This window comes from Bombina bombina, chromosome 3 (genome assembly GCF_027579735.1).
Source record: "Bombina bombina isolate aBomBom1 chromosome 3, aBomBom1.pri, whole genome shotgun sequence".
Lineage (NCBI taxonomy): Eukaryota > Metazoa > Chordata > Amphibia > Anura > Bombinatoridae > Bombina > Bombina bombina.
In genome coordinates, this window is record NC_069501.1 from 657,251,517 (window position 1) to 657,278,100 (window position 26,584).

The 26,584-nt window shown below is 41.9% G+C and overlaps 1 protein-coding gene across 2 annotated transcripts in view; it reads left to right on the top strand.

Moving 5' to 3' along the window:
- The window catches only part of RAD51C (RAD51 paralog C), a 233,238-nt gene that overhangs the window by 74,638 nt on the left and 132,016 nt on the right, over nt 1-26,584 (top strand). For both annotated transcript variants that reach the window (XM_053707381.1, XM_053707382.1), the window contains exon 5: nt 3,391-3,522. In XM_053707381.1, coding sequence (XP_053563356.1) covers nt 3,391-3,522 — 132 coding nt within the window. The remainder of the gene's footprint in view (nt 1-3,390; nt 3,523-26,584) is intronic.

Here is a 26,584-nt window from a genome sequence, read left to right on the forward strand (position 1 = left end):
TGGTCACTCAGGTGCTCACCCTTTTCAAAAATGCTTCTGTCCCACTTAAGTTAAATCCTGCTCCTTTAACAACTCCAACAACCTCCTATGACCTTTTTTCCCATATGAGCCACTATAAGGGCCTGCAACCTCAGGCAGGATCTGCAGCACACAATTTAGAGCTGATAAGAATTACTTTAACCATTATCCTCTTTTCCATATGTACCATGCAAGCTACAGCTTTTTTTCCTTCTTTTTCACTCTTTCTTCTTTCCCCTCCCTTCCCTTTCTTTCCCTTTTTTTTCTTTCCTTTTCCTTCCCCTTCCCTTCTCTTTTTTTTTTTTTTTTCTTTTTAGAGAATGTAGCCTATATTGCTCTTAAATATCAGATACACTTTGTAAATTTGCTCGCTGCAGCGGAAACCTAGCCTATCTAATAGGATTTTTGTGCCTTATAATATACAATCAACTGTCTATTGCATCATGATTTTTACCACAGCACCGTTGAAACTTTCAGGATTTTTTGCTAGTAAGTGAGCAATCAGCTAAATATTTCAAGAATTTTCTACTAGGTACAGACATAGAAAAAAGACATTATAGCAGCCCTCTGCCTCCCGTGGTGTCCCTTTTACTAGATACAGTTCTGAGGGTACTCAAGGCCCCTATAATGCCAGACACATTTATGGATGACAGTCTCTTCAAGGTTGTCTATAGTCAATGTCCCTTTAATATTTTTTCCTTAGGTTGTGGGCATAAAAAAAAAGGGGACAGATAAGACAATATCCCTTCTCCTGCAGCAAATTAAATGTCTCCCACCGAAAAGTTATAGCCACTCTCAGTCCTATGTGCACCAGAGACAAGAAGGGAAGCCCAGTCTCCCAACTGTACTCCCACTCAAAAATATACGAAAACAAACAGAAAGAGGAAAAGTCTGCTTCCCCGCTATGCTCCTTCTGCCATAGGTTTATTGGTAAAACACTCAGCCAACTCCGATCTGTTACCAACAGCACTGCCTGTATCACTCAGCTTGTATCACTCAGCTTGCAATAACACTTTACGCTGCCCTCAAGGAACAGGTAGCCATTATACTTACCCCCCCTCGTCTTCACGGCGCATTCGTGGCTGATCTCCGGTGGCCACTTCTCTCTGAACGCTCTCCTCCAATTACTAGCGTTCTTGGCCCACCTTCCGCGCTTCCTATGGCGTTCACGCCAACCAGCTCTTGGTGTCGCGCCCTGACGTCAGCACCACTCGCCGGCTTACAGAGGGGGGGGCACCGATCTTCCGGCAGCCGTGTCTCCAGATTCACCGACCGCTCCCGGCTTCCAGCTTTCAGGTATGTGGACGTTTTACCTGGGCTCTACCTCCTTCCTTAACACCCACTCCTTCTCGCTCAATCAGGGAATTGGAACTGCCTTAGCTGAATTTAGGGTAACTTGGATGTTTCCCCTGGCTTGCTATGCCGCGACTCTTCGGCGTGACTGTGGAAAACTTTGTCTTTTATGCCCTTCTAGGCTTGATGGGCAACCACCGTCTGGTCCAGTGCTCCCGTTATGGGTTAAAAGCTTAGTCCTTTTTATTTTCCCTTTCTCACAGGCTTTAGAGAAGAGATGGAAGCATGCAGATACAAGAATAGGCTGCTCCCAAACAGCCCTTTTTTTTTGGGGGGGTCTGTAGAGTTTCCTTAAGCCATCTTTTTAATCCTCCAGCCGGGCTTGTACTTCACACCCCGCAATAAGGCTCAGTGGCATGGAAGTTTTTCAAAGCTGATACTGCTCCACACTGCTCCACACAGGTGAGCTTGAGCGTGCACCTCCACCTTCACGCTCCTCCCACAGGAAACCTCTTCCATCTCACTTTACCAAAGGCACTGGTTTCCTCTCTTTTTTTGCACTGTGGTGTTTACTATCATGCACATCACTATTTAGGGTATTAGTTGTAAAAGTGCCCCTTGTATTCCTTTTAACAGGGATGTTGAATATCTGTGTTAGGAAAAAAGTGTTAAGCTGCAGAGGTACCTGTTGCAAAAAAGCATTGGGAAACACCCTTTTCATAGCAAAAGCAAGCACAATGAATAATCAATGTCTATTGCAACTGTTATATTTTCAGAAGTCACACATTTTATGGAATATATCATTTTTAATTTAGTTTAATGAGGTTTTAAAGAACTTCAGTTTACAGTTTGAGAATATTATTAAAAGGTTCATAGGGCATTGCAGGACTGTATTGTACATTTAGACTAAATAACCTAAGCATTTATTACTTTAGTGTATTTTGCTGTTGTGTATGATAAATAGCTGGCATAGACTTTAATTTCCTGTTTAAAAAGTACATAGATGCCGAAGAGAAAATATTATATCTCTGTGTATTCCTGCAAAAGACAGGGAACTCTTGTCATGATTTATTATTAACTTATGTATTATTAGTGAGGCAATCTACTAGTTTATATTGTAGAATAACAGCAATAAAAATCCATTGTGCAGCCAATTAATATCACAATACTTGCATGACCATTAACATTAAATACATCTATAAAGATGTAATCAATCTAAAATGCATTTCCAATGTGGCAATGATACACTTCACAATAACTGCTAACTGAAGAAAACATTATAAAAATGAGTATTTTTATTACCTTTAGGTACAGCTTGATCTGTATAAAACAGCTGGTGGACGCCTTCAATTACATGAGCCAGGTCATTTTGTCCTTGATGAATTGCTCATCTACATTTTGTCTAGCCAAGCCATTCCTTTATTTTGTTGAATGCAGGGGAAATCATTTAAAACTGTTTGTATGTTATTGATGACAGGTTTAGTTAATCAAGAGGGAGTTTATGCATCTGGTCAATGGGCACTGGTAATTAGCATCTTTATCTGTTTCATTTTAGTCCTCATGGAGAGAGAAAAAATATTCATGTCAAAATGTAATCGATTATTTGTGGATATTATAACCTTTTGAATGGGCTACAGGATATGGATAAATAAAGCCTAAATTCGTAGATCATAAAATTTAAAAAACCTGTAATTCAAATGATCCTTTTAAACTAACAAAGTTAAAAAATGTAATGCTATTTTAAAATTCTTGAATCAGATTATTTTTGTGCGTTGGAGAAGAGGGTTTACCCCAAATCATCACACATTAAAATAGCTGTCAGAATACCTCTAGACAATTCTAATTGCCCCATCGCAGGGATACCTATTTTGTTGTATTTATGTGATTCACCATCTGGTCATTTTTAACATATTTGTTAACTACTCTTATAGTTTTTGTGGCATAGCTAAATTATCTTGGGTATTTAAACTGAGATTTTTTGTTTCTCTATCCTTTACTGCTGAATAGCTTTAGCAAGCTGTATTGTACTTTGTCTCTTTGTAATACTGCACTGCTGCTAACATTTCTTTCTTTCTTTAGGTGAAGCTCATCATCATCGATAGCTTTGCCTCGCCTTTCCGTCATGATTTTGATGACCTGTCTTTGCGGACACGATTGTTAAGTGGTTTAGCTCAGCAGATGATCAGCTTGGCTAATCATCACAAACTGGCAGTAAGTATGTTAATTATAACTTTCCCCTGGGACTTTTTTAAAGTGACTTGTAGCCATTACTCTCCATAACCTCACACAGTCTTTCATTTCAGCCAATAGGCCTGCATTGATTGTGAAAATGGTTATGGTGAAAGTGGCTGATTGTGTGAGAAACAGCTTACACACACCATACTGGTCAGGGGCTGCTATAGTACCAAGGATCTGTGTATGTGTATATACAGGAAATAGTATGCCTGTAAATAAATAACAGTGAAAAACAGAGACCTTATAACTGTACCCTTGCCTTACACCATATATTTATTACTAGTACCATACATGACAAATGCACCAGATTTGTCAATATATTTGAAAAATGTAAGCACTGATAACTCTCATAACCAGAAAATAATTAATAAACACCATATGTGGGGTATCCCCCATTAAAGAATATGTACAAAGATAAAGGCAGTAGAAGCTGACAATAAACCAGATGCTGCACAAATAGCTTCTTACTGTCCAATCTTTCTATGTAGTAGGGGGAAAGTGTTCTTAAATATTCTTATGTGAACAGAGTATTGAGAGAATTGGAAGCTGCTCAGTAGTAAAGTAGATGCCGAAGCCCATATAGTATCCCTCTCCGAGAAATGTGGTGCCAGCACAGGTGAGATTTAGCCATGTAGCACTGGTAGCTTATCGCTTGGTTACTCCTGGCAGCAGAGAAGCTGAAAAGATTCTCAGGGCACCCTATTAGTCATATCACAGAACACTCCCCTTAATTGTTTAAGCCTCAAGAGGAATAGGGCCTGTATGACTTCATCTAGGTATGTGATGTACCTTCTCCATCACGATTAATGTATTCCTCCAGAGAGAAATTTTGGTTCCTTTTAGCAGTGTTCTGAAAGTATCTCATGATCAAAGATTCTAGAGTATATTTGAAAAACAATACCTTTGTTTTTCAAAATTATCCATATTTAGCCGATGTAAATTACTAAATATGATCTTATTTCAAATTCTTCCATTAATAGCTCTGTTTGACAAAATAGAGGAAAGGACTACAGACCAGCTCTTCATTAAACTTAGAGGGGTTAGCATATCTAGGTTTAAAATCCACCTCAATTAGTAATGTAACAGTATATTACCTGGATAAACCCCTCTTACACCTAGTTCTATTCTTATGTTGAATATAAGAACTGCTAGTATTACATGTAAATGTAAGTTAGAGGTGTAATAATGCCATGTTATAGAAACAAATGGAAATACTGAAACTAAATAATATATGTCCTCTTTAATAGACACATGCAGACCGGGGTTATTGCCATTTTAGAATGTATCAAGAGTGTCTGGCTCCTGAGGAGGCTATAATAATTTCCTTTGTATGTCAATATATCTTATCCATAAAGGTCTGTTCTGCATTAATACAATTACTCATCAGTTTTGCTTGTAATTTTTAAAGACAGACCTTTTTTTGAAAAAGGCAATTAAAACCGAGATGCATTTCCATAGATATATTTTTTTTCAATAAGATGGCGAGAGTCCACATGCTAGTTACTGATGGGATATACATTCCTACCAGTAGGGGGCAAAGTTTCCCAAACCTCAAATGCCTATAAATACACCTCCCGTCTCACTCATACCTCAGTTTTAAAAGCTTTTCCTCCTTAGGAGGTGGTGTAGCATGATGTGCTTGAGTTCTTCACTGAAAGGAGCTTCTAAGCATATTGAAGCCCAGTTCCTCTCTAAGTGCAGTGTTTGAGGGATGTAAAGGGAGTATTGCCTGATGATGCCATGTTTTCGCCTATGGGAAAGCTTTTCATATGGCTCTCTTTAAATCATTTGCAAGGGTTCATCTGCTGCCTCCCTTTATAGATCGAAAATATACTCTTGTATCATTACCTCTGCTGATATGTTTCAGTACTGATTTGTCTGTCTGCTATATGTGGACGGGTGTCTTACATGGTAAGTATATACTTGTATTATATGACACTCTCAGCTATGGATTGGGCACTTTTTAAAGGGACAGTCAAGTCCAAAAAAAACTTTCATGATTCAGATAGGGAATGTAATTTTTATCAACTTTCCAATTTACTTTTATCACCAATTTTGTTTGTTCTCTTGGTATTCTTAGTTGAAAGCTAAACCTAGCAGGTTCATATGCTAATTTCTTCCTTGAAGGCCGCCTCTAATCTAAATGCATTTTGAAGTGATTTTCACCACTAGAGGCCATTAGTTCATGTATTTCATACAGATGAAATTGAGCTCATGCACGTGAATTTACCATGGAGACAGCCCTGACTGGCTAAACTGCAAGTCTGTCAAAATAACTGAAATAAGGGGGCAGTCGGCTGAGGCTTAGATACAAGGTAATTACAGAGGTAAAACGTGTATAATTATAACTATGTTGGTTATGTAAAACTGGGGAATTGGTAATTAAGGGATTATCTATCTTTTTAAACAACAAAAATTCTGGTGTTGACTGTCCCTTTAAAGTTTTTATATATTGTTTGTATACATGAGTTGAGTCAGTAATTCAGTGCTCTTTTTTTAGCAACTTTATTTTGTGGCTAAATATTTGTCAAGGTTGGTAGAGTCTGTGAAACATAAAGGTTTTTTTTTTGGAGCTAGTAATTTATTTATAAATTAGGATGCTACATATTATGTTAATCTCATGGAATGTTGATAATCACATTTTATGCAGCTATAAAAGAAGTGTCCATTAGGCTTTATTTAGGTACATTTTAGTTTTCTCTTGTTAAGTGTAGTCAGTCCACGGGTCATCCATTACTTATGGGATTATATCTCTCCCCAACAGGAAGTTGCAAGAGGATCACCCAAGAAGAGCTGCTATATAGCTCCTCCCCTCACATGTCATATCCAGTCATTCTCTTGCAAGTCTCAACAAAGGAGGTTGTGAGAGAAGACAGGAGTTTTTTACTTAATTCTTCAATCAAAAGTTTGTTATTTTAAAATGGCACCGGAGTGTGCTGTTTTTTCTCTCAGGCAGTATTTAGAAGAAGAAGATCTGCCTGCGTTTTCTATGATCTTAGCAGACGTAACTAAGATCCACTGGCTGTTCTCGCGCATTCTGAGGAGGGGTAACTTCAGAAAGGGGAATAGCATGCAGGGTCCTCCGCAAATGAGGTATGTGCAGTATAATATTTTCTAGGAATGGAATTGACTAAGAAAACACTGCCGTTACCCATATGATGTAAGTACAGCCTTTAATGCAGTAGTAGCGACTGGTATCAGGCTGTTAAATGTATGCGCAGTTGAGTTATTTTCTAAGGACTAGAATTTGACTGAGAAAATACTGTTAATACTGAAATAAATGTATAAGCCTTAACTGCAGTAGAAGCGACTGGTAGCAGGCTTAGTGATAACTTTACATAACACTGGAAAAATTGTTTTTAAAACGTTTACTGGCATGTTATTCGTTTTGTGAGGTACTTTGGTGATAAATCTTTTTGGGCATGATTTTTTTCCACATGGCTAACGTTTATTTCTGCATAGAAACCGTTGTAACAGGTCTCCCACTGTTGTAATATGAGTGGGAGGGGCCTTTTTTAGCGCCTTGTTGCGCAGATAAAATTCTAGCACAGTCTTCCTGCCTTTTCCTCCTTGATCCAGGACGTCTCCAGAGAGCTCAGGGGTCTTCAAAATTCAATTTTGAGGGAGGTAATCAGTCACAGCAGACCTGTGACAGTGTGTTTGACTGTGAGAAAAACGTTAAATCTAAAATTGATTATCCGGTTGTGGGTATTGAGGGGTTAATCATCCGTTTGCTAGTGGGTGCAATCCTCTGCTAAATTCATACATTTATTGTTAAAATTGTTGGCTATAACTGAATTAGTTCATTGTTATTTCAACTGTGACAGTTTTTTTTTTTTTTTTTTTTTTTTTTTTTGTGTTTTTAAAAGCGCTGCTGCGTTTTTTCATATTGCTTGTAAATTCACTGACAGTTTTTTTCCAAGCATGCTAGCCTTCATTGCTAGTCTGTTAAACATGTCTGAATAAATCTAGATGAATCTACTTGTTCATTATGTTTAAAAGCCAATGTGGAGCCCAATAGAAATTTGTGTACCAATTGTATTGATGTTACTTTAAATAAAAGTCAGTCTTTACCGGTAAAGAAATTATCACCAGACATCGAGGGGGAAGTTATGCCGTCTAACTCTCCTCACGTGTCAGTACCTTCGCCTCCCGCTCAGGAGGTGCGTGAGATTGTGGCGCCAAGTACATCAAGGCCCTTACAAATCACTTTGCATGATATGGCTAATGTTATGAAAGAAGTATTATCTAATTTGCCTGAGTTAAGAGGCAAGCGCGATAGCTCTGGGTTTAGGACAGAGCGCACCAATGACACGAGAGCCATGTCCGATACTGCGTCACAATTTGCAGAACATGAGGACGGAGAGCTTCATTCTGTGGGTGACGGATTTGATCCGGGGAGACCGGATTCAGAAATTTTAAATTTAAGCTTGAGAACCTCCGTGTATTGCTAGGGGAGGTGTTAGCGGCTCTGAATGATTGCGACACGGTGGCAATCCCAGAGAAATTATGTAGGCTGGATAAATACTATGCGGTACCGGTGTGTACTGACGTTTTTCCTATACCTAAAAGGCTTACAGAGATTATTAGCAAGGAGTGGGATAGACCCGGTGTGCCTTTTTCCCCTCCTCCGATATTTAGAAAAATGTTCCCAATAGACGCCACCACACGAGACTTATAGCAGACGGTCCCTAAGGTGGAGGGAGCAGTTTCTACTTTAGCCAAGCGTACCACTATCCCGGTGGAGGATAGTTGTGCTTTCTCAGATCCAATGGATAAAAAATTAGAAGGTTACCTTAAGAAAATGTTTGTTCAACAAGGTTTTATATTACAGCCCCTTGCATGTATTGCGCCCGTCACTGCTGCGGCGGCATTCTGGTTTGAGTCTCTGGAAGAGGCTATTCGCACAGCTCCATTGGATGAGATTATGAACAAGCTTAAAGCCCTTAAGCTAGCTAATGCATTTGTTTCGGATGCCGTGGTGCATTTAACCAAACTAACGGCTAAGAACTCCGGATTCGCCATCCAGGCGCGCAGAGCGCTATGGCGTAAATCCTGGTCAGCAGATGTAACTTCTAAATCTAAATTGCTTAATATTCCTTTCAAAGGGCAAACCTTATTCGGGCCCGGCTTAAAAGATATTATTGCTGACATTACTGGAGGTAAGGGTCACTCCCTTCCTCAGGACAGGGCCAAATCAAAGGCCAAACAGTCTAATTTTCGTGCCTTTCGTAATTTCAAGGCAGGAGCAGCATCAACTTCCTCCGCCCCAAAACAGGAAGGGACTGCTACTCGTTACAGACAGGGTTGGAAAGGCAACCAGTCTTGGAACAAGGGCAAGCAGGCCAGAAAACCTGCTGCTGCCCCTAAGACAGCATGAAGTAAGGGCCCCCTGTCCGGAAACGGATCTAGTGGGGGGCAGACTTTCTCTCTTTGCCCAAGCTTGGGCAAGAGATGTCCAGGATCCCTGGGCGTTGGAGATCATATCTCAGGGATATCTTCTGGACTTCAAAGCTTCTCCTCCACAAGGGAGATTTCATCTTTCCAGGTTATCAGCAAACCAAATAAAGAAAGAGGCGTTTCTACGCTGTGTACAAGACCTCTTATTAATGGGGGTGATCCACCCAGTTCCACGGTCGGAACAAGGGCAAGGATTTTATTCAAATCTGTTTGTGGTTCCCAAGAAAGAGGGAACCTTCAGACCAATCTTGGACTTAAAGATCCTAAACAAGTTACTAAGAGTTCCATCATTCAAAATGGAAACTATTCGAACCATCCTACCCATGATCCAAGAGGGTCAGTACATGACCACAGTGGACTTAAAGGATGCCTACCTTCACATACCAATTCACAAGGATCATTATCGGTATCTAAGATTTGCCTTCCTAGACAGGCATTACCAGTTTGTAGCTCTTCCCTTCGGGTTAGCTACGGCCCCAAGAATCTTTACAAAGGTTCTGGGCTCACTTCTGGCGGTACTAAGACCGCGAGGCATAGCGGTGGCTCTGTACCTAGACGACATTCTGATACAAGCGTCAAGTTTTCAAACTGCCAAGTCTCATACAGAGATAGTTCTGGCATTTCTGAGGTCGCATGGGTGGAAGGTGAACGTGGAAAAGAGTTCTCTATTACCACTCACAAGGGTTCCCTTCTTAGGGACTCTTATAGATTCTGTAGAGATGAAAATTTACCTGACGGAGGCCAGGTTATCAAAACTTCTAAATGCTTGCCGTGCCCTTCATTCCATTCCACACCCGTCAGTAGCCCAGTGCATGGAAGTAATCGGCTTAATGGTAGCAGCATTGGACATAGTACCATTTGCGCGCCTGCATCTCAGACCGCTGCAATTATGCATGCTCAGTCAGTGGAATGGGGATTACTCAGATTTGTCCCCTCTAATAAATCTGGATCAAGAGACCAGGGATTCTCTTCTCTGGTGGCTTTCTCGACTCCATCTGTCCAAAGGGATGACCTTTCGCAGGCCAGATTGGACGATTGTAACAACAGATGCCAGCCTTCTAGGTTGGGGCGCAGTCTGGAACTCCCTGAAGGCTCAGGGATCGTGGACTGAGGAGGAGAAACTCCTCCCAATAAATAATCTGGAATTAAGAGCGATATTCAATGCTCTTCTAGCTTGGCCTCAGTTGGCAACACTGAGGTTCATCAGATTTCAGTTGGACAATATCACGACTGTGGCTTACATCAACCATCAAGGGGGAACCAGGAGTTCCCTAGCGATGTTGGAATTATCAAAGATAATTCGCTGGGCAGAGTCCAACTCTTGCCACCTGTCGGCGATCTATATCCCAGGCGTGGAGAACTGGGAGGCGGACTTCCTAAGTCGTCAGACTTTTCATCCGGGGGAGTGGGAACTTCATCCGGAGGTCTTTGCTCAACTAATTCATCGTTGGGGCAAACCGGAACTGGATCTCATGGCTTCTCGACAGAATGCCAAACTTCCTTGCTACGGATCCAGGTCCAGGGACCTGGGAGCGGCGCTGATAGATGCTCTAGCAGCCCCTTGGGGTTTCAACATGGCTTATGTGTTTCCACCATTTCCGCTGCTTCCTCAGCTGATTGCCAAGATCAAACAGGAGAGAGCATTGGTGATTCTGATAGCACCTTCGTGGCCACGCAGGACCTGGTATGCAGATCTAGTGGACATGTCGTCCTGTCCACCATGGTCTCTACCTCTGAGACAGGACCTTCTAATTCAGGGTCCTTTCAACCATCCAGATCTAATTTCTCTGAGGCTGACTGCATGGAGATTGAACGCTTGATTCTATCAAAGCGTGGCTTCTCGGAGTCAGTTATTGATACCTTAATACAGGCTCGGAAACCTGTTACCAGAAAAATTTACCATAAAATATGGCGTAAATACTTATATTGGTGTGAATCCAAGAGTTACTCATGGAGTAAAGTTAGGATTCCTAGGATTTTGTCCTTTCTACAAGAGGGTTTAGAAAAGGGTTTATCTGCTAGTTCATTAAAGGGACAGATTTCTGCTCTGTCTATTCTGTTACACAAACGTCTGGCAGATGTTCCAGACGTTCAGGCTTTTTGTCAGGCTTTGGCTAGGATTAAGCCTGTGTTTAAGACTGTTGCTCCGCCGTGGAGCTTAAACTTAGTTCTTAAAGTTCTTCAAGGTGTTCCGTTTGAACCCCTCCATTCCATTGATATTAAGCTGTTATCTTGGAAAGTTCTGTTTTTGATGGCTATTTCCTCGGCTCGAAGAGTCTCTGAGTTATCTGCCCTACACTGTGATTCTCCTTATCTGATTTTCCATTCAGACAAGGTAGTTCTGCGTACTAAACCTGGGTTTTTACCTAAGGTGGTTTCTAACAGGAATATCAATCAAGAGATTGTTGTTCCATCATTATGTCCTAACCCTTCTTCAAAGAAGGAACGACTTTTGCATAATCTGGACGTAGTCCGTGCCCTGAAGTTCTATTTACAGGCAACTAAAGATTTTCGTCAAACTTCTTCCCTGTTTGTCGTTTACTCGGGACAGAGGAGAGGTCAAAAGGCTTCGGCTACCTCTCTCTCCTTTTGGCTTCGTAGCATAATACGTTTAGCCTATGAGACTGCTGGACAGCAGCCTCCTGAAAGAATTACAGCTCATTCCACTAGAGCTGTGGCTTCCACCTGGGCCTTTAAAAATGAGGCCTTTGTTGAACAGATTTGCAAGGCTGCAACTTGGTCTTCACTTCACACTTTTTCAAAATTTTACAAATTTGACACTTTTGCTTCTTCGGAGGCTATTTTTGGGAGAAAGGTGCTTCAGGCAGTGGCTCCTTCCGTTTAAAGTTCCTGCCTTGTCCCTCCCATCATCCGTGTACTTTAGCTTTGGTATTGGTATCCCATAAGTAATGGATGATCCGTGGATTGACTACACTTAACAAGAGAAAACATAATTTATGCTTACCTGATAAATTTATTTCTCTTGTAGTGTAGTCAGTCCACGGCCCGCCCTGTCTTTTAAGGCAGACCTAAATTTTAATTAAACTCCAGTCACCACTGCACCCTATGGTTTCTCCTTTCTCGTCTTGTTTCAGTCGAATGACTGGATATGACATGTGAGGGGAGGAGCTATATAGCAGCTCTGCTTGGGTGATCCTCTTGCAACTTCCTGTTGGGGAGAGATATAATCCCATAAGTAATGGATGACCCGTGGACTGACTACACTACAAGAGAAATAAATTTATCAGGTAAGCATAAATTATGTTTTTTTGTATATACAATCAAAATTCTTACCTGCTTTTTAGAGTGATAGTTGTATTAGAAATCCATTACAGCTTTGCATGCTGTTATAAGCTCCACCCCCAGCTCATTCAGTGTTCTCAGAAAACACTTAGAGAACTTTCATGCAGAATCGTTTTTTTTTTATAACTTTTCTTCTTAAATGGAAAGAGTCCACAGCTGCATTCATTACTTTTGACAAATAAGAACCTGGCCACCAGGAGGAGACAGACAACCCAGCCAAAGGCTTAAATACTCCTGACATAAGGGTCTCAGTGAGTCTCTGTTAGTATCTTGGAATCGAGGGTTGATATCTCCTGAGGGGGGTTATTGGTTTGTTATGCGATTCAACCTGCTTATGTATGATGTTTATGGGCTCGTGGTTGGAACTTTGAGGCCTTTGGAAGTGAAGCAGCTTTTTGGTTGGGCGTACGTTTTTGGACTGTACGGTTCACCTAGTGTTCGGGCGTGGTTGCGCTCCGTTCTCCATTTCCGCATTCCTGACCGTATGGCGAAGGAGATATTATTCTAGTCCACAGGGGTCTGGTCATAGGAGGTGGTGAGTGCCCCAGCCATTGTGGGTGTCAGGTGCCGTTTTTGTTTTAATACTTTAGTCCATATTGATATTTCCTCTATCGAGTTATGGAGGATTCTGATGCTGAGACTGTGCTCATTTCAGATTCAGTTACGGAGGATTGTGATACCGAGACTATTTTAATTTCAGATTCTGTGTCCGCTAATGTCTCCGGATTGGCCTCGTTGACACATGTCGACCAGTTTTTTTCCGTATGCCATATGAGAGCGCCTGGTTCCTCGGGCTCAGAAAATCAGGGGACTGCTGAGCCATCCCTCTCTGGGGGCCCCGTCCTCCAAGAGGCGAGTTCCCTACCAATTCATACTTCACATGCGGGTAACCCAGTTTTTGGTTCCTCCATACGGGGTGGCGTGTTCCCCCCCGAAGGTTGCAGCACGTTTTTGCTTCCAGATAATGTTAGCGATAGTCCGTCTGCAGAGTCCAGACGTTCATTTGAGATTGTGCTTGTGCCCTATTGTCCCGGGTCTTCCGCCTTGGGGTGGACCTCTACAGTTCCCCGCGGGTGTAGCTGTTCCGAAGTGTTGTGCTTTTCGTTACAGGATTGCGTACCTTAGCGTGTTGCTTAGACATCTTTTTCCGTTATTGAATGACCCTATCATTAACAGATATGGGGACTTTCAGTCTGATACTGCGAATGGTGCACCTCATTAGAACTGTGGGGTTATCTCCTGTCTGTCATTTGTTGGAGATCTCTCCCAGTTTTTTGTAAGATAGGGCTTCGTTTGGGTGGTCCTGTGGGCAGGCCTGTGTCTTTTGGGTGTTAACCTTCGGGTTGCCTTATATTTTATTTTGTATCCGATGGGATGTCTTTTATTTGTGTTTGCTTCCTTCGGGAACCATCTGTGATCGATACTCTTTGTTACTTCTTCGGAAGTTGTTTGGACATGTTAGTCCCATGTTTAATAATGTCTGTTTTCCTTTTTTCCCCTATGTGGGAGAATTTATGCAGCTTGCCCGTTAGGACCCCAAGTACAGACTGGTCCTGTCGGGTTTGTTTGGTTTTGTGGCTGTTCAAACACATGGCGCTGTTTCTGCTGGATCGGTAGTAGCGCTGAGTGCTCAAGTTATCATTGTTTTTTATGTTCAACTAAGCATTCGAGAGGACCTGTGGGTTCACGAGGTGGGAAAGGATTGCTGCAGTCCTTATAGCCTTCAGTCATGGATGACCGGACCAGGGAGTGTTCTGCTGCGTCACTTTATCTGACAACTGATTTCATCAGAACCTAGAGTTCCTCCTCCACATGGGGGGGGGCTGGCGTGCGTAGTGCCCCGTTGCCACTGGTTGAGTGGTTTGGCCTTCAGTTTCTCTTGTAAGATGTATCGAGTCCACGGATTCATCCTTTACTTGTGGGATATTCTCCTTCCCAACAGGAAGTGGCAAAGAGAGCACACAGCAGAGCTGTCCATATAGCTCCCCCTCTAGCTCCACCCCCCAGTCATTCTCTTTGCCGGCTCTAAGCAATCGGAAGGGTAAAGTGAATGTGGTGTTAGAATTGTAGTTTTTATTTTCTACAAGCAAGAGTTTGTTATTTTAAATGGTACCGGTGTGTACTATTTACTCTCTAGCAGAAAGAGATGAAGATTTCTGCAGGGAGGAAGATGATTTTAGCATGTTGTAACTAAAATCCACTGCTGTTCCCACCCAGGACTGAGGAGTACAAGAGAACTTCAGTTGGGGGGAACGGTTTGCAGGTTAGGCTGCAATGAGGTATGTTCAGTCATTTATTTCTAGACAAGACTGTGATAATGCTAGAAATGCTGTTAATATCCCCATGTGGGAAGGGTAAGCTGTATTCAGAGACTAAGTATGGAATTTCAAGCTTACATAACAGGGCTAGTTTATGCTGGTTGACACTACTTCAGGGCAAACGGTTTTTATTGAAAATATCGTTTTTTGAGACACTTGGAAGGTTCCTTTGGGTTTCTTTCAGGGGTTGTTATCCACATGGTTATTACTAAAACACTGGGGAGTGTTTCTTTAGGCCTCACAAGCACCGGAGTAAGGTGGGAGGGGCCTAATTTCACGCCTCAGATGCGCAGTTATATTGACTAGAAGTTCAGGCTGTTTCACATGGAGGGTCCTGCTGCAGTTTGAGGGCCTATAAGAAGCTTTTTCCCCACAAATCTGGTTCCTAAGGGCAGTTTTTTTTGGCTTACTGTCGATCCGGTTTGGGCATTAAGGGGTTAATCGTTTTTATTGCTAGTGGTGCAATCTTACTAATGCTTTAGGTACATACTGTAAAAATTTCAAAAAGTTTGCTGCATTTTTTCACTGCTTTGCAAAATTGTGTGCCTTTTTTATCTCTTAAAGGCACAGTAACGTTTTTTTCAAAGTGTGTTTTTACTTAATTAAAGTAATTTCCAAGCCTGTTTGTATTACTACTAGTCTGTTAAACATGTCTGACACCAATGAAAATCCTTGTTCAATGTGTTTAGAAGCCATGGTGGAACCCCCTCTCAGAATGTGTCCCACTTGTACTGATATGTCTATACACTTTAAAGAACATTGTTGCACTTAAAAATGTGGCCCAAGATGATTCTCAGACAGAAGGTAACGAGGTTAGCCTGTCAACCTCTCCCCAAGTGTCACAACCAGTTACGCCCGCTCAAGCGGCGCCTAGCACCTCTAGTGCGTCTAACTCTTTTACCTTGCAAGACTTGGCGGCAGTTATGAATAATACCCTATCAGTGTTCTTATCTAAACTGCCTGTGTTACCTGCAAAGCGTGATAGCTCTGTTTTAAGAACAGATACTGAGCATTCTGACGCTTTAGTAGCCGTATCCGATATACCCTCACAACACTCTGAAGTGGGGGCGAGGGATGTGCTGTCTGAGGGAGAAATTTCCGATTCAGGAAAGGTTTCTCCTCAGACAGACTCAGATACGTTGGCTTTTAAATTTAAACTAGGACACCTCCGCTTATTGCTCAGGGAGGTATTAGTTACTCTGGATGACTGCGACCCTATGGTGGTTCCAGAGAAATTGTGTAAAATGGACAAGTACCTAGAAGTTCCTGTTTACACTGATGTGTTCCCGGTCCCTAAGAGGATTGCGGATATCGTTACTAGGGAGTGGGATAGACCAGGTATTCCCTTCGTTCCCCTTCCTGTTTTTAAGAAAATGTTCCCCATATCTAACCCCATGCCGGACTCGTAGCAGACGGTCCCTAAGGTGGAGGGGGCTGTTTCTTCACTTGCTTAACGCACAACTATACCAATTGAAGACATTTGTGCTTTTAAAGACCCTATGGATAAAAAATTAGAGGGTTTACTTAAGAAAATTTTTGTTCAACAAGGTTTTCTTCTCCAACCTATTGCGTGCATTGTTCCTGTAACCACTGCAGCTGCTTTCTGGTTCGAGGCGCTGGAAGATGCGCTATAGATGGAGACCTCATATGAGGACATTATGGACAGAATTAAGGCTCTTAAGCTGGCTAATTCTTTTACCACAGATGCCGCTTTCCAACTAGCTAAGTTAGCGGCAAAGAATTCAGGTTTCGCCATTTTAGCGCGCAGGGCGCTATGGCCAAAGTCCAGGTCGGCCGATGTGTCGTCAAAATCCAAACTATTGAACATCCCTTTCAAAGGAAAGACCCTCTTCAGGCCTGAATTGAAAGAGATTATTTCAGAAATCACTGGGGGAAAAGGCCGTGCTCTCGCCCAGGACAAGTCCTTCAAGATAAAGAACAAACAAAATAATTTTCGCTTCATCCTCCCCTGCTGCAAAGCAAGAGGGTAACGCTTCACAACCCAGGGCAGCCTTGAAACCTTACCAGGGCTGGAACAAGGGTAAACAGGCCAAGAAGCCTGCAGCTGCTTCCAAGACAGCATGATGGGTTAGCCCCAGATCCGGGACCGGATCTAGTAGGGGGCAGACTCTCTCTCTTCGCTCAAGCCTGGGCAAGAGATGTATACGATCCTTGGGCCTTAGAGATTGTATCCCAGGGATATCTTCTAGAATTCAAGGACTCCCCTCCAAGGGGAAGGTTCCACATTTCTCATCCGTCTACAGACCAGACAAAGAAAGAGGCGTTCTTACGCTGTGTAGAAGACCTACATACAATGGGAGTGATCCACCCGGTTCCAATTGCGGAACAAGGGCTGGGTTTTTACTCAAACCTGTTTGTGGTTCCAAAGAAAGAAGGAACTTTCAGACCAATCCTGGATCTCAAAATTCTAAACAAATTCCACAGTCCCATCATTCAAGATGGAGACCATTCGGACAATCTTACCAATGATCCAGGAGGGTCAATATATGATCAAGTGGATTTAAGGGATGCGTATCTGCACATTCCTATCCACAAAGATCATCACCAGTTTCTCAGGTTCGCCTTTCTGGACAAGCATTACCAGTTTGTGGCTTATACTTTTGGGTTGGCCACTGCTCCCAGAATTTTCACAAAGGTGCTAGGGTCCCTCCTGGTGGTTCTAAGACCGCGGGGCATAGCAGTGGCGCCTTATCTAGACGACATCTTAATTCAGGCGTCGACCTTCCAAAGAGCCAAGTCTCACACGGAAATTGTATTGGCCTTTCTGAGGTCTCACGGGTGGAAGGTGAACATCAAAAAGAGTTCTCTCTTCCCCCTCACAAGAGTTTCCTTCCTAGGAACTCTGATAGACTCGGTAGAAATGAAAATATTTCTGACGGAGGTCAGAAAGTTAAAACTCTTAACCACTTGCCGAGTCCTTCATTCCATTCCTCGGCCATCTGTAGCTCAGTGCATGGAGACAATCGGACTAATGGTAGCGGCAATGGACATAGTCCATTTTGCACGGATACACCTCAGACCACTGCAACTATGCATGCTCAAACAGTGGAATGGGGATTATGCAGATTTGTCTCCTCAAATACAGCTGGACCAGGGGACCAGAGATTCTCTTCTCTGGTGGTTGTCTCAGGATCACCTGTCTCAGGGAATGTGTTTCCGCAGACCAGAGTGGATCATAATAACGACCGACGCCAGTCTGTTGGGCTGGGGTGAAGTCTGGGACTCCCTGAAAGCTCAGGGCTTATGGTCTCGGGAAGAAGCTCTTCTCCCGATAAACATTCTGGAACTGAGGGCGATATTCAACGCGCTTCAGGCATGGTCTCAGCTAGCCACTGACAAATTCATCAGATTTCAGTCGGACAACATCACGACTGTAGCTTACGTCAATCATCAAGGGGGAACAAGGAGTTCCCTAGCAATGACGGAAGTAACCAAAATAATCAGGTGGGCGGAGGATCACTCCTGCCATCTCTCAGCAATTCACATCCCAGGAGAAGACAACTGGGAGGCGGATTTTCTAAGTCGTCAGACTTTTCACCCGGGGGAGTGGGAACTCCACCTGGAGGTATTTGCCCAGCTGACTCAGCTATGAGGCACTCCAGAATTGGATCTGATGGCGTCCCGTCAGAACACCAAACTTCCTCTTTACGCGTCCAGGTCCCGGGATCCCCAGGCGGTGCTGATAGATGCTCTAGCAGCGCCTTGGTCCTTCAATCTGGCCTATGTTTTTCCACCGTTTCCTCTCCTCCCTTGTCTGGTTGCCAGAATCAAGCAGGAGAGGGTTTTGGTGGTTCTGATAGCACCTGCGTGGCCACACAGGACCTGGTATGCGGACCTAGTGGACATGTCATCTGTCCCACCATGGACACTACCAGTGAGGCAGGACCTTCTAATACAAGGTCCTTTCAAGCATCCAAATCTAATTTCTCTGCGTCTGACTGCTTGGAGATTGAACGCCTAATTCTATCAAAGCGTGGTTTCTCTGAGTCGGTTATTGATACCCTGATTCAGGCTAGAAAGCCTGTCACCAGGAAAATCTACCATAAGATTTGGCGAAAATATCTTTTTTGGTGCGAATCCAAAGGTTACTCATGGAGTAAGATTAGGATTCCCAGGATATTGACCTTTCTCCAAGAAGGATTGGAGAAAGGATTATCAGCTAGTTCCTTAAAGGGACAGATATCTGCTTTGTCTATTCTTTTACACAAACGTCTGGCAGAGGTACCAGACGTTCAAACGTTTAGTCAGGCTTTAGTCAGAATCAAGCCTGTCTATAGACCTGTGGCTCCGCCATGGAGTCTGAATTTAGTTCTTTCAGTTCTGCAAGGGGTTCCGTTTGAACCTTTACATTCCATAGATATTAAGCTTTTATCTTGGAAAGTTTTTTGTTTTTGGTAGCTATCTCTTCTGCTTGAAGAGTTTCAGAGTTATCTGCTTTACAGTGTGATTCACCTTACCTGGTTTTCCATGCAGATAAGGTAGTTTTGTGTACCAAACCCGGTATTCTTCCTAAGGTTGTGTCTAATAAGAATATTAACCAGGAAATTGTTGTTCCTTCTCTGTGTCCTAATCCTTCTTCGAAGAAGGAACGTCTGTTACACAATCTTGATGTGGTTTGTGCTTTAAAGTTCTATTTACAAGCAACTAAGGATTTCAGACAAACACCTTCATTGTTTGTTATCTATTCTGGTAAGAGGAGAGGTCAGAAGGCGACTGCTACCTCTCTTTCCTTTTGGCTGAAAAGCATCATCTGTTTGGCCTATGAGACTGCTGGCCAGCAGCCTCCTGAAACAATTACTGCTCATTCTACCAGAGCAGTGGCTTCCACATGGGCTTTTAAAAATGAGGCTTCTGTTGAACAGATTTGTAAGGCAGCAACTTGGTCTTCGCTGCATACTTTTTCCAAATTTTACAAATTCGATACTTTTGCTTCTTCGGAGGCTATTTTTGGGAGAAAGGTTTTACAAGCAGTGGTGCCTTCCGTTTAAGGTACCTGTCTTGTTCCCTCCCTTCATCCGTGTCCTAAAGCTTTGGTATTGGTATCCCACAAGTAAAGGATGAATCCGTGGACTCCATACATCTTACAAGAGAAAACAGAATTTATGCTTACCTGATAAATTACTTTCTCTTGTGATGTATCGAGTCCACGGCCCGCCCTGGCTATTAAGTCAGGTAGTGTTTTTGTTTAAACTATAGTCACCACTGCACCCTATGGTTTCTCCTTTTTCTTCCTAACCTTCAGTCGAATGACTGGGGGGTGGAGCTAGAGGGGGAGCTATATGGACAGCTCTGCTGTGTGCTCTCTTTGCCACTTCCTGTTGGGAAGGAGAATATCCCACAAGTAAAGGATGAATCCGTGGACTCGATACATCACAAGAAAAAGTAATTTATCAGGTAAGCATAAATTCTGTTTTTTAGGCTCCTCGATAGTTGTATGGATAACTTTCCAGCTTATGGAAGGTTTTGTATTTTGAAACATATTGCAGCTTTTGGCACCTTTTAAAAGGGTGTGTGTCAGCTGTTTCTAGTGTATCTAGATATGGCTCTTACTCTAGGCAGCATAAGGTCTGCCTGATTTATGAGACTTTGGGTCTTCTTCCATTGTCCCGGGTGGGTTAGATCTCCTTTTGGGGATCTGTGTTCCGGACGTTGGTTGATCCCCGTAGGGACTTGTTTAGCTCGGGTTTTCCCGGAGCTGGGAAGGTTTAGCACCTTTTCTCTCCCTGTGTCCTCTGCCTGTGTGAAGGTGATAGGGAAACTAGCCCTGCTAGTAGGGTTTTGAGAACTTCGAGGTATCCCTTCTGTTGTCCTGTGGCCTTGTGAAGTCTCTTCATTTGAGTTCTAGAGAAAAAAGAAGAGAGGCGCCAACCATAGAGTAGTATCGTAGGGATAACCAGAGGCACAGATGGAGCCCTCCCCCCAATAATATGAGATACTCACAAACGGAGCGGCATGAACCGAGTGCCAGTAGTAGCAGGTCGGGACTGTTAAGGGTCACTATGTACGTCAACGGGATTCCTCCAATCGATATGCGAGCATTCTTTTTTTTCTTTTTTAATTATCTCTCTTTACTTTTTTCTATTTTACTGGCACTCGGTTTGTGTCGCTCCGTTTGTGAGTATCTCATATCATTGGGGGGGAGGGCTCCATCTGTGCCTCTCTTCTTTTTTCTCTACCGTCCACAGGAGTCCATTCGGTATTTTCTTTTATGGGACTGCGGCCTGAATCTACTGGCTCCGTTTGAAGTATACACGTTTTACACAAGCGCACCTCTATGGGGAATTTATGATCCTTATTTTGCATGATATCATTTGACTTCTAGCCTTGCTCCTTGGAGAGTTGGACTTTATTTAGGGGTGGTTCCTTCATTTGATCGGAGCTTTCGAATTCTCTGCGCTGTCCAGATTTTCTGGATATGCTCCATTCCTCTTGTCTGGCTTTTTGGCCAGTCTGGGTGTTTAGTTCCAGGGTATAATTGCCTGAACTATTAGGTACCCAGACCTGTTTTTTCTTCCTGAGTCTTCCTCTTTTGGGGGCTTCGCTCCTGTCCCAGTTTTGGGTTGTTTGGATCTCTGGGCTGGTCGGGATGTTCCACGGTGGTGGGAACTGGGGCTATGTCCTTGCTCCATCAACCTGACAGGGTTGGCCCGGTCTATTGGAGTATTTATTACTCCTTGCCACAGAGTATCCCATGTCATCTGGAGTTGGCTGGGTGGCTTGCGCCTCAAGAATGGTGAGTTCCTATGATAGCATGAGTAGGGTTCCAAGAGACTTGAAACATTGCTGTATTTTATCCTGATGTTGTTTCAATAAAGGAAAAATCTTTTTAAGCATTGTGCTGACTCTTCCGTTTGTTCCTGTGGATTTTTGTATTTAGGAGGATGGTAGGCCTCCTCCGCGTACGTGCACAAAAATTGTAAAATTGTGAAATTCTGTCATTTACTCTCTATGCCAGAGAAAGTGTATGAGAAAAGTGCTGGACTACTGACATTGATATATATATATATATATATATATATATATATATATATATATATATATATATATATATATATTCTGTATATAAGACTACTGTTATTACTCCTGAAGTATTTCCTATTCCAGACGCTATCTCTAATGTGATTGCTAAAGAATGGTCTAAGCCAGGTACCTCTTTAAACCCTTCTTTTAGGTTTAAAGGGACAGTCAAGTCCAAAAAAAAAACTATCATGATTCAGATAGGGCATGTCATTTTAAACAACTTTCCAATTTTCTTTTATCACCAATTTTGCTTTGTTCTCTAGGTATTCTTAGTTGAAAACTAAACCTTAGAGGTTCATATTCTAATTTCTTAGACCTTGAAGTCCGCCTCTAATCTAAATGCATTTTAGTTTTTCACCACTAGAGGGCATTAGTTCATGTATTTCTTATAGTTAACATTGAGCTTATGCTCGTGAATTTACCATGGAGACAGCTGCAAGTCTATCAAAAGAACTGAAATAAGGGGGCAGTCTGCTGAGGCTTAGATACAAGGTAATTACAGAGGTAAAGCATGTATAATTATAACTGTGTTGGTTATGCAAAACTGGGGAATTGGTAATTAAGGGATTATCTATCTTTTAAATTTAAATTAGAAGCTTCCAATCGTTTGAGTTCCTTTCGTCAGACTAGAGAACAGAAAACCACTCCTTCCCCTAAGGCCTTTGGCTCGAATTGGAATAAATCCAAGCCTTATAAGAAACCAAATCCTGCCCCTAAACCTACATGAAGGTGCGGCCCTCAAGCCGGTTCTTCTGGTAGGGGGCAGACTAAAGCTATTTCAAAGAGTTTGGACAGACTCTGTCCAAAATCAGTGGGTCAAATAGGATTCAGAATAAGACCTCCCTTGGGAAGATTCTTTCTTACCCATGTACCAAAAAACCCAGTAAAAGCTCAAGCCTTTCTGAAATGTGTTTTAGATCTATATCTTTCAGGGGTAATTGTCCCACTTCCACAGCAGGGACAATGATTGGGTTTGTATTCAAATCTATTCATTGTACCAAAGAAGGAAAATTCTTTCAGACCAATTTTGGATCTGAAAACTTTAAATTGTTTTGTAAGAGTCCCAACTTTTAAGATGATGACTATAAGGACTATTCTGCCTTTTGTTCAGCAAGGTCACTTCATGTCCACAATAGACTTACAGGGAGCTTACCTTCACATTCCGATTCATCCAGATCACTATCTATTTCTGAGATTCTCGTTTCTAAACAAGCATTACCAATTTGTCGCTCTTCCATTTGGCCTTGCAACAGCACCAAGAATAGTCTCAAAAGTTCTATCTGTAATCAGAGAGCAGGGTATTGTGGGGTTTCCTTATTTGGACGATATCTTGGTACTAGCTCAAACTTTTCATTAAGCAGAATCTCACATAAAACTACTTCTGTTGTTTCTTTAAAGACATGGTTGGAGGATAAATTTAACAAAGATTTTCTTGATTCCTCAGACAAAAGTCACCTTTTTAGGTTTCCAGAAAGATTCAGTGTCCATGATCCCTAACAGAAAAGAGACGTTTGAGTCCATGTCAGAAGCGCTGCTGCAAGACTGTCACACTTGAGAGGCTGTGTCTGTTCCACTGCATGGATCTTGGAGGGTAAGACCATTTTCTTTCATGTAATTAGCAAGAGTCCATGAGCTAGTGACGTATGGGATATACATTCCTACCAGGAGGGGCAAAGTTTCCCAAACCTCAAAATGCCTATAAATACACCCCTCACCACACCCACAATTCAGTTTTTCAAACTTTGCCTCCTATGGAGGTGGTGAAGTAAGTTTGTGCTAGATTCTACGTTGATATGCGCTCCGCAGCAAGTTGGAGCCCGGTTTTCCTTTCAGCGTGCAGTGAATGTCAGAGGGATGTGAGGAGAGTATTGCCTATTTGAATGCAGTGATCTCCTTCTACGGGGTCTATTTCATAGGTTCTCTGTTATCGGTCGTAGAGATTCATCTCTTACCTCCCTTTTCAGATCGACGATATACTCTTATTTATATACCATTACCTCTGCTGATTTTCGTTTCAGTACTGGTTTGGCTTTCTACAAACATGTAGATGAGTGTCCTGGGGTAAGTAAATCTTATTTTCTGTGACACTCTAAGCTATGGTTGGGCACTTTATTTATAAAGTTCTAAATATATGTATTCAAACATTTATTTGCCTTGACTCAGGATGTTCAACATTCCTTATTTTCAGACAGTCAGTTTCATATTTGGGATAATGCATTTGAATCAATTTTTTTTTTTTTTTTTTTTTTTTTTCTTACCTTAAAATTTGACTCTTTTTTCCCTGTGGGCTGTTAGGCTCGCGGGGGCTGAAAATGCTTCATTTTATTGCGTCATTCTTGGCGCAGACTTTTTTGGCGCAAAAAATCTTTTCTGTTTCCGGCGTCATACGTGTCGCCGGAAGTTTCGTCATTTTTTGACGTCCTTTTGCGCCAAAAATGTCGGCGTTCCGGATGTGGCATCATTTTAGGCGCCAAAAAGCATTTAGGCGCCAAATAATGTGGGCGTCTTATTTGGCGCCAAAAAATATGGGCGTCGCTTTTGTCTCCACATTATTTCAGTCTCATTTTTTCTTTGCTTCTGGTTACTAGAAGCTTGTTTATTGGCATTTTTTCCCATTCCTGAAACTGTCATTTAAGGAATTTGATCAATTTTGCTTTATTTGTTGTTTTTTCTCTTTCATATTGCAAGATGTCTCACGTTGCATCTGAGTCAGAAGATACTTCAGGAAAATCGCTGTCTAGTGCTGGAACTACCAAAGCTAAGTGTATCTGCTGTAAACTTTTGGTAGCTATTCCTCCGGCTGTTGTTTGTATTAATTGTCATGACAAACTTGTTAAAGCAGATAATATTTCCTTTAGTAATGTACCATTGCCTGTTGCAGTTCCTTCAACATCTAAGGTGCAGAATGTTCCTGATAACATAAGAGATTTTGTTTCTGAACCCATCAAGAAGGCTATGTCTGTTACTTCTCCTTCTAGGAAACATAAAAAATCTTTTAAAACTTCTCTCTCTACAGATGAATTTTTAAATGAACATCATCATTCTGATTCTGATGACTCTTCTGGTTCAGAGGATTCTGTCTCAGAGATTGATGCTGATAAATCTTCATATTTATTTAAAATGGAATTTATTCGTTCTTTACTTAAAGAAGTACTAATTGCTTTAGAAATAGAGGATTCTGGTCCTCTTGATACTAATTCTAAACGTTTAGATAAGGTATTTAAATCTCCTGTGGTTATTCCAGAAGTTTTTCCTGTTCCTAATGCTATTTCTGAAGTAATTTCCAGAGAATGGGATAAATTGGGTAATTCATTTACTCCTTCTAAACGTTTTAAGCAATTATATCCTGTGCCGTCTGACAGATTAGAATTTTGGGACAAAATCCCTAAAGTCGATGGGGCTATTTCTACCCTTGCTAAACGTACTACTATTCCTACGTCAGATGGTACTTCGTTTAAAGATCCTTTAGATAGGAAAATTGAATCCTTTCTAAGAAAAGCTTATCTGTGTTCAGGTAATCTTCTTAGACCTGCTATATCATTGGCTGATGTTGCTGCAGCTTCAACTTTTTGGTTGGAGACTTTAGCGCAACAAGTAACAGATCATGATTCTCATAATATTATTATTCTTCTTCAGCATGCTAATAATTTTATCTGTGATGCCATTTTTGATATTATCAGAGTTGATGTCAGGTTTATGTCTCTAGCTATTTTAGCTAGAAGAGCTTTATGGCTTAAAACTTGGAATGCTGATATGGCTTCTAAATCAACTCTACTTTCCATTTCTTTCCAGGGTAACAAATTATTTGGTTCTCAGTTGGATTCTATTATCTCAACTGTTACTGGTGGGAAAGGAACTTTTTTACCACAGGATAAAAAATCTAAGGGTAAAAACAGGGCTAATAATCGTTTTCGTTCCTTTTCGTTTCAACAAAGAACAAAAGCCTGATCCTTCATCCTCAGGAGCAGTTTCAGTTTGGAAACCATCTCCAGTCTGGAATAAATCCAAGCCTTCTAGAAAGGCAAAGCCTGCTTCTAAGTCCACATGAAGGTGCGGCCCTCATTCCACCTCAGCTGGTAGGGGGCAGGTTACGTTTTTTCAAAGAAATTTGGATCAATTCTGTTCACCTTCTTTGGATTCAGAACATTGTTTCAGAAGGGTACAGAATTGGTTTCAAGATGAGACCTCCTGCAAAGAGATTTTTTCTTTCCCGTGTCCCAGTAAATCCAGTGAAAGCTCAAGCATTTCTGAATTGTGTTTCAGATCTAGAGTTGGCTGGAGTAATTATGCCAGTTCCTGTTCTGGAACAGGGGATGGGGTTTTATTCAAATCTCTTCATTGTACCAAAGAAGGAGAATTCCTTCAGACCAGTTCTGGATTTAAAAATATTGAATCGTTATGTAAGGATACCAACGTTCAAAATGGTAACTGTAAGGACTATCTTGCCTTTTGTTCAGCAAGGGCATTATATGTCCACAATAGATTTACAGGATGCATATCTGCATATTCCGATTCATCCAGATCATTATCAGTTCCTGAGATTCTCTTTTCTGGACAAGCATTACCAGTTTGTGGCTCTGCCGTTTGGCCTAGCTACAGCTCCAAGAATTTTTACAAAGGTTCTCGGTGCCCTTCTGTCTGTAATCAGAGAACAGGGTATTGTGGTATTTCCTTATTTGGATGATATCTTGGTACTTGCTCAGTCTTTACATTTAGCAGAATCTCATACGAATCGACTTGTGTTGTTTCTTCAAGATCATGGTTGGAGGATCAATTCACCAAAAAGTTCATTGATTCCTCAGACAAGGGTAACCTTTCTGGGTTTCCAGATAGATTCAGTGTCCATGACTCTGTCTTTAACAGACAAGAGACGTCTAAAATTGATTTCAGCTTGTCGAAACCTTCAGTCACAATCA